Source organism: Protopterus annectens, chromosome 10.part0, assembly GCF_019279795.1.
Source record: "Protopterus annectens isolate FY-2018-M chromosome 10.part0, PAN1.0, whole genome shotgun sequence".
Taxonomy (NCBI): domain Eukaryota; kingdom Metazoa; phylum Chordata; order Ceratodontiformes; family Protopteridae; genus Protopterus; species Protopterus annectens.
This window is the reverse complement of record NC_056744.1, coordinates 37,615,124-37,630,439: the sequence shown is the minus strand read 5'-3', so window position 1 is coordinate 37,630,439 and position 15,316 is coordinate 37,615,124. Positions and strand designations below refer to the sequence as shown.

Below are 15,316 nucleotides of genomic sequence, written 5' to 3'. Positions count from 1 at the left end.
TGAAATTTCCATTTTCGAGTTTCAGAACCGAAGTCTTCAAAAAAGCTAAGTACCCCGTTGGGGATCCTTTTTCTTGCTCTAAACCGATGTCAGTAAAAGTTAACAATTGTATTACCTGTGGAAAGCAAATACCTCATAAAGATTTTCATTCGTACTGCATTCCTTGCTTAGGCCCAGACCACGATGTCCCTCGCTGTCGGTTTTGTTCCTTATTCAATCCTCGAACTATTCGTCGTCGATTCATTTTTGCATCAAACTATTTCGGCACTCTGTTTAATTATCCAGACATGGCTTTGGTAAGCCATCCGACTACTGACATTCTGAAAACGTAAAGATAAAGACAGAGACAGACCGCATAGGTCCAAAGCTGCCGACGAAGCTTCCGTTAAGCTAGTCGCCAATTCGCCGGTACTCAGTGAGGCACTTTCGCAGCCCCTGATACCCGCTACTTCAGATTTGCAGGCCTCTACTGAGACCCATTCGGAGTCCGGTATGCTGCGAGATGCTTCTTCGACTATGGAACCTGGAGATGTCTCTACCTTAGATGGGTCCGGAGCCGCTGTGCAGGCACCGGCTTCTAAGGGTGTATTCAGGCCTACTGACTTGCATTTCAAACTGACGCCATCTTCTTCTTCAAGGCCTAAAACTCGACCCATGCCTAGAAAACCGACGTCCAAACTGCATGGTCAGGACAATATGCTTAAAAAACAAATGATAAGAATGGTTGAAGACCTTATTACTTTAATTAGGGGAAGCCAGCCTTCACCCTCTAAAAGACCTAGAACTGATTTTTCTTCTGATCAGGATTCTGAAATTTCTGTTTCTTCTGACTACCAGTATTTGCCATTATCTACCTATGAGGATTCTGATGCAGAGGACTCCATATCCCCTCTGCTCCCCTCCTTAAGATTTTTCTTTTGGTGAAACCTTGCACTCTCTTAGGGAGCATTTCTGCTGGGAAAGCCAGGATTACTCTGACTCCAAAAAGAGGCTTAGAGAATAGTTACTCCTACATTAACACAGGCCTTTAGCTATCCCTCCTGTCCTGGACATTGTAGATGATGCCTTCTTGGAATCTAGCCTGACCCCAGACACTTTACTCCCGGCTCCCAGGAAACCTGACCAGTATTACAGAGTACCTGACTCTCACAAGTTCCTCTTTAAGAATCCTACTGCGGACCCAGATACTATTTCACAGGGACCTAAAGGCATTAAGGCTACTACTGCCAAAAACCCTATCCCCTCTGATAGAGATTCCAGGGCCTTGGACAGATGGGGTAAGAAGGTATATACTTCTGCTACTCTGGCCATTAGGACCTTAAACTGCCAGTTTCATATGTTAAAGTATCAGCAGCATATTCTTGGACTACTTAAACAGAAAATTATGTTAATTCTTGACTGTGCTGAAAATAAAGAATTACGGGATTTAATGCATGTTGCTGAACAAGTTGGTAAACATACTTTGCAATGTGGTTTTGATTCTTTAGAGGCATCTTGCAGGGCTGCTGTCACTGGGTCTGTTCTTAGAAGGCATGCTTGGCTTAATGAGCAAAATTTGCCAGATCATGTTAAAGCTAAATTACTGGATGCTCCATTAAACCAAGACCGCCTGTTTGGCAGCAAAGCAGAAGAAATGCTTAAAAAGATGGAGGAAAAAGCTAAATCTATGCAAACTGTAAAAGATTTCCTGCAAGTACAGCCTCCCAGATTTAGTAGGAATTGGCCTTCTAAGAATTGGTCCTTTCCTGTCTCTTCCAGGCCTTCTCAGTCCAAACCCAGGAACAGCAGACTACCTAGGCTACAGTCACAAGGTACTCACAGGCCTAAGCAGTGGGGGGCTCCCACTTCCAAAGCTGGAAGTAGTAATACACCCCCCCCCCCCCCATGGAAAACTGTCACAATGACTTGACCTTAAACCTTCCAAGCCCTGCTCAACTGCCTGCTCCCTTGGGGAAAGATTGCCCTGCATGCAAAAAACTGGGAACTCATTACCCAGGACAAATGGGTTTTAAATATAGTTTCCCAAGGATACAGAGTCCACTTCCACACCTTACCAACCCCAAACGGTTGGCCAGACCTACCCCCAAACCAGTGGGCAGAGGCTCAACTGTAGGTTTTCTCTCTTCTAAGTATCAGGGCTATTCAACCTGTCCCAGCAGAAGAAAGGGACAAGGTTTCTACTAAAGACTTTTCCTGGTACCCAGAAAGGACAGCTCCTGGTGTCCTATCCTGGATCTCTCTCTATTCTAAACACCTTTTTGGTAATCCCAAAATTCAAAATGCTAACTCTTAATCAGGTACTTCCTATGCTAGGCAAAGATGCCTGGTTGGCAACCTTGGACTTAAAGGAAGCTTACCTGCACATTCCAATAAGGGAATCTTGTAGGAAATACCTATGCTTCAGAGCAGGCTACATGCAATCAGTTCTCTGCACTTCCCTTTGGCTTATCTACTGTGTCCAGGATATTCACGAAGTGCCTAGCTCCAGTCATTGCATTTTGCAGACAAAAAAATATTCAAATATACCCATACCTGGACGATTGTCTAATTCAGGCAGAAAGCCAGGACATGCTACTAAATCATCTGGCATTTGTAAAGAAACTGCTAACCTCACTGGGGTACACCATAAATGAAAAGAAATCTCATCTAGTACCCTGCCAACAAATTGTATTCCTGGGAGCAAGCTTTAACACAACTTCCCAGATGGCTTGCCTCATGCCAAAGAAACAAGTTTATTTGATAGCTGGGTCTTTGTGGCCAGTAGTTTGAAGTAGGCTATCTGTAAGGAAAATCCTGAAAGCTCTGGGGTTCATGGCCTCTTGCATCCTACTAATTCCATATGCAAGACTGCATATGTAATGTCAACATTCTCGGGACCTGGAATCAATGATTCCTATCGTTCCTTGTATAAAGACAGAGTTCTTTTGGTGGGCAGAGGCCTGCTACCACAGCAAGGGACTGCCATTCACTCTACCCCCTGCCGCCCAAACCCTAACAACAAACGCATCAGACTATGCATGGGGGGCTCACTTGGCAGGGCAGTGCATTCAGGGCAAATGATACCCAAGTCAAATGCACCTGCATATCAATCAAAAAGAAATGTTAGCTGTACAGAATTCTATGACAGCCTTCAAGGACCACATTCTTCCCGGACAATTATTGGTAAAGGTAAAACCACTAAAGACAGACAACACCACTGTTATGTGGTACATAAACAAGCAGGGGTGAACCCAGTCCATACCCTCTCTGCAGACTAGCCATGGCTATTTGAAACACAGCCTTGAGCTACCAAGTGCACCTACAAGCTCAATTCCTGCCAGGCAAGCTAAATTCACAAGCAGAAATATCATGGACCCACACGAGTGGAAACTGGAACCAAAGATATTCAACATTTTGAGAAACAAATGGGGGAACCCAGAGATAGACCTGTTTGCCTCCCCTCAGAATTACCAGTTGGACAAATTCTGCACAAGGACTCCCCACAGACAAGCTTGGAAGGTGGATGCCCTGTCCTTCACCTGGGAAAGCCTCTCAGTTTACGCATTTCCCATAATACCTCTCCTCTCAAAAGTTCTGCTAAAGATCAAACAGGGCAAACCAAGGACAATACTGATTACACCAGACTGGCCATGCCAGCACTGGTACCCTCTCTTGCGCAGTATGTCACTGCTAGAGCCATGGCACCTGCCTCAGATCCCTTCCCTACTGTCCCAGCAGGAGGGCCAGATTCTGCACCCCCAGCTTCAAACCCTAAACCTTGCAGCCTGGCTAATTACCTGAGCTCTCCAGTAGCACCTCTCAGTAAGCAGGTGCTGGATGTCATTCTGGAGGCAAGGAGGCCTAGTACTAGAAAATCCTATGCTGAAAAGTAGAAAAGATACTGTTCCTGGAGCCAGACTCGGGGGATGGTCACAACAGTGCCCAGCTTACCGCATATTCTTTAATACTTAACAGATATGCGGTAAGCTGGGCACTGTTGTGACCATCAGTGCCCAGCAGTGCCCAGCTTACTGCATATTCTTCAATACTTAACAGATATGCTCCACAAGGGCCTTTCCTTCTCATCAATTAAAATTCATGCCTCAGCCATTTCAGCACATTATAATACTGAGCCACCCCTCTTCTCTCCCCCTCTGCTGAAACAATTCCTCAGAGGCCAAAAATTTAAGACCACCCAGGAGAGCCCCTTCTCCAGCCTGGGACCTTAACTTTATTTTGGAAAAGCTCACTCTACCTCCTTTTGAGCCAGCTGCAACTGCAGAGTTGAAATTCCATTCTTGGAAAACAGCCTTCCTTCTAGTCATCACTTCAGCAAGAAGAGTGTCTGAATTATAGACCCTCATGGCAGTGGAGCACTTTCTTCCATGCAGACAGGGTGTCCCTCAGGAACAATCCTTCCTTTATGCCCAAGGTAGTATCCAGTGTGGCCCTTAATCAGACCATTCATTTGCCAACCTTCTTTCCTTATCCACAGAACAAAGGAGAATGAATACTGCACTCTTTGGACGTGCACAGACAACTTAGATTTTATTTGGACAGGACTAAACCTCTCAAAAAACTGAGCAGCTGCTAGTTGCGTTTACTGCAGGGGCAGAGGGGAAGACCATTTCAAAGCAAACCATTTCTAAGTGGAAAGGCCATTGCATTCATTTCTGCTATAAGCACCATATAAAACCTACCCCACATGGGATAAGATCATATTCCACCAGGGATGCATCTACTTCTACAGCCTTTCTCAGAGGTGTCCCTACCAGAGGCATCCTAGAAGCTGCTACCTGGAGCTCTGTACATACCTTCATCAAGCATTACCACTTGCCAATTTTTTCTAAATCCAGAGCTAGTTTTGCCACTGCAGTGTTGCAGGGCTTAATAGCTGGTCCTAATACTCTCTAACTGCCTCCTCCCTTCCTTAGCTTTGGGAATCTACCCAAATGTAATGACTGCAACAGTGAAACACGAAGAACATAGTACAGTTGTGTACACTTGCCATAAATGTCGATGTTCGAGTGTATTCACTGTTGCAGTCCTGGTTACCCTCCCTCCAGCCCCCTGACTTCTCTTGGCTATACCTTTCTTCGTGTTTAGTGTATTTCAGCTTTCTGGTGTATTTGCTTTTTGTTGGAGGTGTAACCTTTATAGATATATATATATATATATATATATATATATATATATATATATATATGCTTCCCATTATGGGGGCACCTGGCATCTGGGGCAAGAAAAACTGATTGTAATGGTGTCTGCTGCATGCCTCATACCACTGATGACCTGATGTCATGGAAGAAGAGACCGTATCCAACGCAGGACCCAAGACTTTGATATTCAGGCCAGCTGAAGGCTACCTGCAGGCAGATAATCCAAATGTAATGACTGCGACAGTGAATACACTCGAACATCTACATTTATGGTAAGTGTACACAGCTGTACTTTCTGATTAGCCAATGAATTCTCCAAGTTTCTAAACCCTACATGTAGACCTGTTCATAATTGCTGCCTTGCTGAAAATCTGATTTTTCCTCTCCAGTGAATGGTTAGGTTGTTGAGTCTGAACCAGCTTTATTTATTTGTTTGTTTTATTTATTTTATTATGTTGTACCTATAGGTAAAGTGATTACCAGATATAAGTTTCATTTAGTAAGGAAATATGGACTGATTTAGTAGTCTACCAAGTTGGTGTTTTAGAGTCCTTTGGCTTTCAATCTTGCAGATTGTGAAGTGCACCAGGTCTAGTTGGTCCTTTGAAGTCTGTCTTCAGTGCTTCCAAAAACAAATGTCCATGTGTCCAGTGTGTATGCTAAATGCATTATATGCATCACTTGGACGCACCAAGTTAATCGGGATTCAATAGGGTTGCCATTGGTTGGTACAGGAAGGCCCTAGAAAATAACCTTATGTGAGATGAGGGAGCACTTAAAGAAGCTGGAATCTTCCTGTTATTTAATCTGTGCCATCACTAGGAAATAAGAACATATGGAAGAGAAGCAGCACAACTGTGTGAATGAATGAGTGGGAAGGTGTGCCACCCTTCAGCATCTGCCAGCATCCTGCAGCACACCCCATATGGTACATTTTAAGGCTTGCATACATTCTTCCTTCCTTCCTCTACCTGTATCATCTGCATTATGGTGGCTCTGAAGCTGGTCCAAGGTCCACTCCAGGGAATGGATGTAGACATGTGCTGCCCTGTATCTGTACAGTTCATAGGAAATTACTAGGCTAATGGCCCTAGGGACCTTACAAGCCTAGCCACATTCTACCCTTATTTCCATCATCATCACCTATTAGCCCTGTCCAAGAGGGACACTCGTAGAACTCCCAGGGTGAATTTACAGTTACTCATCCAATCGTCCAGATTTCATTTGAAGAGGGCCAATGAGGTGCTCTGTTTGACATGAAGTGGGAATCTGTTCCAAAGGTGTGGTAACCTCTGGGAGACTAGTCTGTCCCTCCAGCAGGTTCTGTTAATGTCATGTACCAGGTTAAGGTCTTTAGAGCGAGTAACCTGTATACTGTTTCACTTAGAGATACAGCATTTCCAATAAAGCAGGGTCAGAGATTGCATTTTATGCAAGGCAGAGAATAGCCCCTGAGTAGTCTGTATGAAACAGAATAAAGTGACAGTGATTACAAACAATCCACATAGGACAGATGCGATGCCGAAGACCTTGAATTTTCCTTGTGAGGGACATTTGTGGTCTCTCCAATTGCTGCAGGTGCTAGGAAAGGTACATACCAAAAGGGGAGTTGAAGTCCGTTATTGGCCTGATGAGAGAAGAATACAGGGAGGTTATAACTTTATCTGACTTTTCTTCACAGGCAACTTTGATTTGTAAGTCTCCAGCAAGAGTTGGCCTAGGCAGTGGCTTTCTCATCTCTAGCACCTATTAGATGCTACAATGTATTTAATTTTGTAGCCATTTTGCATCCATCATACAGTGTCTGGTGTCACTCCATTGTGTCTCACATAGACGAGTGCTGGCTCATTTGTCATTTTTCTCAAGCCAGGGTTTGCCAGGGCTAGTGTGAAGTTTTTTAATTGATTTTTGTGTTTTTACTTCCCCAAGTTCTACATCCCCAGACTGCACTGACAAGTAAACTGCTATTGTCCCTCCCATCCTCTGTCTCCTGATAAGTTAGCCCTTGCTGTACCAGTGTCAAATTGGATGGCAGTGGCCCTCCTGGCTTATTTTGGATGCTTCCTCATGCAAATTCAGGCTCACCCTAGTATCATTCTGCTGCTATCTAGTTGTAGATGACATATTACATCAGCCATTCACCACAGCAGTTCATCATCTTGTGGTGGCTCCACAGTGGCTATCCACTACCATTATGCAGTGACAGAGCAGATGCTGATACACACACTTTGTTTTCCCTTCATGAAGAGAGTCTGCCTTGAACCCCCCCCCCACCAGAAATATTCTATGCTCAGCAAAGTAACCAAGTGTTCCTAAAGCTTGCTGTGATGGAGATGGCCCTGAACCAGAAAATTACCACATTATTATCTTTTAATTTCCAAACTGGTAATAGTAAATAGAATGAAGAATACACCAGGATTACAAAACTATAATAAGATTGTATAACATATGTTTTCTAAGTTTTGAGTGGATGATGACTCATTTAAACATACTCTGTTTCAGTTTTATGTACTACATTCTGTTGTCTGTGTGATGGTCAGAGCTACCTCATAGCCTTGATTTGTAAAGTCTACTAAAGATGCTCATGAAAAAAAAATTGTTTTAGTATGTCTTTCCTAGTCTGAAAAAATGTGCATTTTTCCACTGGTACAATGATTTCATTTGCATCGTAACCTTAGTCCCAGTGTCATATGTTGTGAATTTGATCATATATCAGCTCCACTGTTGAGAACAAGCTGCAGGAGAAGCTGTGTGACTCTTTGAATGACAACCCCAATGTATATGGTTACCTATGTACCTACAGCCCATACTTGTAATGTTTTCCCTATAGAAGTGGTGGTCCTTGTCACCACACTGTACTAGATTAGTAGCGCACAGTTTCTAGTTATTAGGAAGATACCGCAGTATACTGACCTGGAATTGATTGAGCTTGGTTTTCCTGATTGTTTTCTTGGAAGCCGGCTTCGTTCGGTTTTCTGGCTCTTCCTGCATCGTTCGCCCTCTTGACACTTGGGCTGACTCCACTCCCCTACCTTACCCCACCCCTATTCCCACCCACCCCAACATCATTTCCTTTATAGCTAAACTTGCTTTGCTCCTCCTTCACAGTAGCCAATAGACATCCCCACTCCCTCTACTCATACCCCGCATCACCATTAACTGTAACTCCCACTCACCTCCCCTTCTGAGCCTTACCTACTATTAACTCTTTCAGTTACTCACTTAATAAAACTCTTTCAATCAATCCTGATTTCTTCTAACCTTAAATTTCTTTACCCTTTAATTCTTTCTGACCTGAAACTAAATCATGGCTATACCTCTCAAAACTCTATTTCTCTCCCTTCTTTTTCTAATTCTTTTCTTAGCTCTAACCACTTATCATAGTCCTCACCTGCTTACCACCCTATCTCCCACACACACACTTATCCCACTACCCACTATACAAATAACTAGTCCACCCCAATTGCCCCCTCTCTGTTTAACCATTCCACTATATCATTTCACATGTTCAAAATATTCTACATACCGAATGCCCAACCTCTCATCAAAACAAAATATCAAATGTCCTTCTTTTCTCATGTTGCAGTATTAACATGCGAGATACTCCGCCTGAGGTGACCCGAACATCCAGCTCATATACAAAAGCTTAGCATTGGCTGCTGCCTGGTGAGTGGGACGTCACACACAGGGACCATAAACTGTGTGACATAAATGTGACATCTGCAGGCACAGACCTCAGAACGTCTCAGCCACCAGTCGAATGTCATCTCGCCCATTCTGTTACTCCTGAAAAGGTAAGTACCCCATTGGTGAATTATTTTTCTCTTTTCTCTGCTAGCTTAGGTTTTGGAAAGTTTTCCTAGTTTAGGAAAAACTCCTTTCAGAAATGGTGTATGATATTAATAGGAAAAATTAGAGAGACCTTTACAATGAAAAATGGAACAGAAAAATCAAAAGGTACCCAAAGTTATTTTGAGGACTAAACTGAACCAAGTTGATGAGAAAAATTCTGGGATAAGGTTTGTCCAGGTTCCACCTGGTAACACTTCCTAGCTCAGTATAAAATCTGAAGTTAAGCATTTCCCTTCTTCTTCTTTCCTATGGCAGTAGAGTGAACTGAAGTTTAATATCACAATCCTTTTTAGTACCAGCATACTACTGTCAGTCTTCTGTTTTTAACTCATTAAAGTGTAGTGTAACTTCCAGGTGTTCCTGTAGTTGCATCCTATGGATGTCAAAATATTACCTTTTTATATTTACATTAGTAATTCCAAAACTTTGCTGCATACAAGTCAAGATTTCATCTTAAAGGTTACACAATGGATAGTACAACTGCACTAATACATGGCCTCTGTCTACTGCAGGTAAAGAGCTATTAATTTTTGTTCATATAAATTTTTATTTATTTATATCTCACAAATTTCTTATTTTTCTTAACAACCAAGTGGGTACAGGCAGAATTAATTAGCATCATATAAAAGCTCTCAGCTGGATGAACAAAATGCTGCTGACAGTATGTTTAGAACTTGAGTAGTTGCTGAGATAGTGTAAGTTGTTACAAACTTCATAGTTATTGTGTTTACTGTTTCTTATAAAATATGTTTACTGTTTCTTATAAAATTAATTTTAAGACCTAGTACTTAAAGAATACTACCACTATAAAACAGTTTGTGCTGAAGAGTTTGCTATTTACACTTCTTTAGTAACCCCTGGTGTTCCAAAGACATTAACATTTGTTTGAAACGGGCAAAGCTTAAGCTCCATACATTGGAAGTTACAGTGCAAACTTCCAAAGTACCACTGGAGGAAATGAATTAAGAAGCATGTCTTTGTGTTTGCTGTAGAAAGCTACTTTCTAACTTGAGTTCTTGTTTTGACATTTGTTGCTGTTGATGTTTTCTGTTTTGAGGAGGTGGATTATGAAATCAAGAAATGTTATGTTTGTTTCTTTCCTTCCCCCCTTGCCAACCATCTTTATTAGTGCTTTTGCAGGGTGAAGGTGGTGGACAGTTGCTCAGTGCCTTGCAATCTATGGGCTTCAGCTATGTAATTGAGAGTCAGCTTACTCCTCGCAGCATTACATGGAATAGGAGAACTGTGTTTACCGAGGTAAGTTGTGTAGATTGTGTGTGTCTGTGTAAAAGTGATAGAATGTGGAAAGTAATATATTTACATTTTCTTAATGACAGAAGAATAAAGTCTAACTACTCTTCCCTTTAAGTCCATTTAAATTTTACCTCCCATCAATCCATCCTTTCCCATGTATTTGGGGATTCCTTCCCCACCACCCGTTTTTGTAGTCCATTCCACTGGGTCCATAGCCTTCTGCATGTAGCACTTTTTGATCCTGTGGATAGATTATACTTGCAGCTTCCTTCCTCCTATTCTGTCCTTCCTGTTACTTGATATCCTCTTGTGTCTCTAACATAAACTTGTGCACCCATGTCACATCTTTCCTGACTTTTAAACTCTGGAGTGCATCTCATACACTCTTCTGCTGGATTTCTTCTGGAGTCCTTCCAAGATCCTTCTGTTCTATTACTTGTGTAGCTTCTAGAAGTGCACACAGTACTCAAGGTATAGCCTGGTCTGCAACTTTTTGCTTCTTCAGTCTACCTACCTGAGGGTATATCCTGGCACCCCCCCCCCCCCAATCACGGTCTTCTAACTCTGCTTGGTGTGCATAACATTTAGCAACATAGAGTCAATGCTGAGTTGATATAATGATAAATATAGGCTATTTGCAAAACGTATGGGAAAGAACATAGGACAGGAAGATGAAAGGTAATTGTATACGCTGTGATAAGGTTGTACAAGGAGGTAAAGTTCTAGAGAGGTGTAGACAGAAGATATTGCAGGTAAAGGGATAGTATCAGGGTAGGCTGAAAAGTAGTAGAGAGGATATGAGACCAAAGACATAGGATTGGCTAGAGTTTGAAATCAAGGCAGGATTTGTGGAGAGAGAGTTTTGTCAAAAACATGGCATGTCTACATCTAGTGGGTTTAACTGTATTGGCCTGACTGTACACATAAAGACTTAAAAAGTAAAAAGCTATGGGCATTCAGAAGCAATGTAGCTGAAACAATTATATGCCCTTAAAGGATCATTTTCCTATATCCCATAGGCCTCCTATACAGAAGGCTCAAGTTAATGCACAGTGAAGACTTTAGCTTTGATGGGTTTTTATTGTTGCATGTCATACCACATTTGAAACGTGTTAAGTTTTTTTTTTAGAAAGGGTTGCATGAAGTTTTGAAATTTGAGAATTGACCTATGGTATGTAACTCCTGAGGCAATAATTCCCAGATAGTGACTAAGAAGTGACTTGGATGTCAGACCTCTGTTTTTCTAGATGCCCAGTTTATTGCTAGGAAGTATTATTGGATGAACATAAAGATCTGCCAGTTTTATGCAAAGGCAGGTGAGCAGAGAGTGAGGGGTATTTGCAGTTAAATAGGAGTTTGTGAATGAAAATTATGTATATGAAGGTTAATTTATTTTGTAAAAGACATGTACCTCAGTCTGTTGAAAATTACATTGGTATGGACCATTCAATGGATTTTTGGCACATTTAGTTATTTTGTAATGTGTAGTGTCGAGTTAAGTTTTGAACTATGATTTTGTTCAGGTTACCCATAGCTGTTATTCCGGGTCCTACTTCTATTGTCGAAAGTACGGTTCATCGAACCACACTTTATCGAACCCACTTTAGCGAAGGTGCAATTTGTCGAAAATGCACTTTCGCTAAAGAAAAAAAACATGCAGTTTGCCTGTACTGTTAGCTGTACATTAGCGTATACTGTTGATGTACAACTAAGGGAAACTCCTGTTGAGATTGCGGTACAGTGGGAATATTCCCTTTTCCCCACTGTAGTGCGATCTCTGAGTGAGAATATTAAAGTAGACTGGGTGTGGGGGGCGCAGGGGGCTTGCCCCCCTGCATATTGGTGTTTACTGTGTTTTTTTTTTTATGTTTAGTTTTATTTACATTTTTCCGTGAAAGTGCATTTTCGACAAAATGTACTTTCGCAGACATCAGTTTGCAGAAGTATGCTGTGATTAACCATACTTTCGATGAATAAACATAGATCTGTTATTCCACATAGTATTTTTTGCAGTAGCAGCAAATTAGCTAGTTTTTTTTTTTTTTTTTTTTTTTTTTTTAAGATGCAGATATGCAGATGTTCTTCGTGTTTCACTGTTGCAGTCATCACATTTGGGTTATCTGCTTGCAGGTATCCCTCAGTCGGCCTGATTATCAAAGTCTGTGGGTCCTGCGTTGGTTGCTGATGCGGTGCCCGAAGCAGAAGCAGTTCACAAGTGCTGGTCGGCCGACTCCTGAAATTTTCGTTCTTGAGTTTCAGATCCGAAGTCTTCAACTAAGCTAAGTACCCTGTTGGGGATCCTTTTTCTTGCTCTAAACTGATGTCAGTAAAAGTTAACAACTGTATTTCTTGTGGAAAGCAAATACCTCATAAAGATTTTCATTCGTACTGCATTCCTTGCTTAGGCCCAGACCACGACGTACCTCGCTGTTGGTTTTGTGCCTTATTCAAACCTCGAACTATTCGTCGTCGGTTCATTTTCACATCTAAATATTTTGGTATTCTATTCAATTATCCAGAAATGGCTTTGATAAGCCACCTGAATACCGGCATTCCAAAAAAACGCAAAGATAAAGACAGAGACAGACCACATAGGTCCAAAGCTGCCTTCGACAATTCTCCTAAGCTAGTCACCAGTTTGCCTGTACTCAGTGATGCACTTTCACAGCCCCTGATACCCACTACTTCAGATTCGCGGGCCTCTACTGAGACCCATTCGGAGTCCGGTATGCCCCAAGACGCTTCTGTGACTGTGGAACCTGCAGATGTCTCTACCTTGGATGGGTCCGGAGCTGCTGTGCAGGCACCGGCTTCTGAGGGTGTATTCAGGCCTACTGACTTGCATATTAAACTAACACCATCTTTTTTTTCAAGGCCTAAAACTCTATCTATGCCTAGAAAACCGAAGCCCAGACTGCATTGTCAGGCTCCTATGCCTAAAAAACAAATAAGAATGGCTGAAGATCTTATTACTGTAATCAGGGGAAGCCACCCTTCTCCCTCTAAGAGACCTAGGACTGATTTTCCTTCCGATTCTTCTGATCAGGATTCTGAAATTTCTGTTTTCTTTGATGACCAGGAGTTGCCCTTATCTACCTGTGAGGATTCTGATGCAGAGGACTCCATTCCCTCTGCTTCCCCTCCAGAGGATTTCTCTTTTGGTGAAACCTTGCATACTCTTAGGGAGAATTTCCGCTGGGAAAGCCAGGATTACTCTGACTCCAAAAAGAGGCTTAGGGAATTCTTACTCTTACCTCAGCACAGGACTTTAGCTGTCCGTCCTGTACTGGACATTGTAGATGGTGCCTTCTCGGAATCTAGCCTGGCTCCTGACACCTTATCTCCGGCTCCCAGAAAACCTGACCGGTATTGCAGGGTACCTGGCTCTCACAAGTTCCTCTTTAAGAATCCTTCTGCGGATCCTGAGACCATTTCACAGGGACCCAAAGGCATTAAGGCTACTACTGCCAAAAACCCTACCCCCTCTGATAGAGATTCCAGGGCCCTGGATAGATGGGGTAAGAAGGTATACACTTCTGCAACTTTGACCATTAGGGCCTTAAACTGCCAGTTTCATATGTTAAAGTATCAGCAGCATATTATTGGCTTGCTTAAACAGAAAATCATGTTGATTCATGACTGTGCTGAAAATAAAGAATTACAGGATTTAATGCATTCTGCTGAACAAGCTGGAAAACATACTTTGCAATGTGGTTTTGATTCATTAGAGGCATCTTGCAGGGCTGCTGTCTCTGCGTCTGTACTTAGAAGGCATGCTTGGCTTAAGGAGCAAAATTTGCCAGATCATGTTAAAGCTAAATTACTGGATGCTCCCTTAAACCAAGACCGCCTGTTTGGCAACAAAGCAGAAGTAGTAAGGAGGAAAAAGCTAAATCTATGCAAACTGTTAAAAAATTCCTGCAAGTACAGCCTCCCATTTTTAGCAGGCATTGGCCTTCTAAGAATTGGTCTTTTCTTGCCTCTTCCTGGCCTTCTGAGTCCAAACCCAGAACCAGCAGAACACCCAGGCTTCAGTCCCAAGGTACTCACAGGCCTAAGAAGTGGGGGGGGCTCCCACTTCCAAAGCTGGGAGTATTAAGACACCCCCTATGGTAAACTGTCACAACAACTTAATTTAAACCTTCTAAGCCCTGCTCAACTGACTGTTCCTTTAGGGGGAAAGATTGCCCTGCATGCAAAAAACTGGGAGCTCATTACCCCAGACAAATGGGTTTTAAGTATAGTTTCCCAAGGATACAGATTCCACTTCCACTACTTACCAACCCCAAACGGTTGGCCAGACCTACCCCCAAATCAGTGGGCAGAGGCTCAAAAGCAAGTTCTCTCTCTTCTAAGCATCAGGGCTATTCAGCCTGTCCCAGAAGAAGAATGGAGGCAAGGTTTCTACTCAAGACTTTTTCAGGTGCCCAGAAAAGACAATTCCTGGTGTCCTATACTGGACCTGTCTATCCTAAACACTTTTTTCGTAATCCCAAAATTCAAAATGCTAATTCTTTATCAGCTGCTTTTCATGCTAGGCAAAAATGCCTGGTTGGCAACACTGAATTTAAAGGAAACTTACCTGCACATCCCAATAAGGGAATCTTGCAGAAGATACCTATGCTTCAGAGCAGGCTACATGCACTATCAGTTCCCTGCACTGCCCTTTGGCTTATCTACTGTGCCCAGGGTATTCGCAAAGTGCCTAGCTCCAGTCATTGCATTCTGCAGGCAAAGAAATATTCAAATATACCCATACCTGGGCGATTGTCTAATTCAGGCAGAAAGCCAGGACATACTATTAAATCATCTGGCATTTGTAAAGAAATTACTAACTTCTCTGGGGTACACCATAAATGAAAAGAAATCACATCTAGTACCATACCCTGCCAACAAATTGTATTCCTGGGAGCAAGCTTGAATACAACTTCCCAGATGGCCTACCTCACGCCAGAGAAACAAGTTAATTTGAAAGCCTACTTCAAACTACTGGCCACAAAGACCCTGCTATCTTCAAGGAAAATACAACAAGCCCTGGGGTTCATGGCCTCTTGCATTCTACTAATTCCATA

General features: G+C 42.5%; 1 protein-coding gene across 1 annotated transcript in view; it reads left to right on the top strand.

Moving 5' to 3' along the window:
• Positions 1–15,316, top strand: part of EME1 (essential meiotic structure-specific endonuclease 1) — a 258,388-nt gene that overhangs the window by 79,502 nt on the left and 163,570 nt on the right. The window contains exon 3 of the mRNA XM_044084995.1: positions 10,120–10,247. Within this exon, the coding sequence (XP_043940930.1) occupies positions 10,120–10,247 (128 nt within the window). The remainder of the gene's footprint in view (positions 1–10,119; positions 10,248–15,316) is intronic.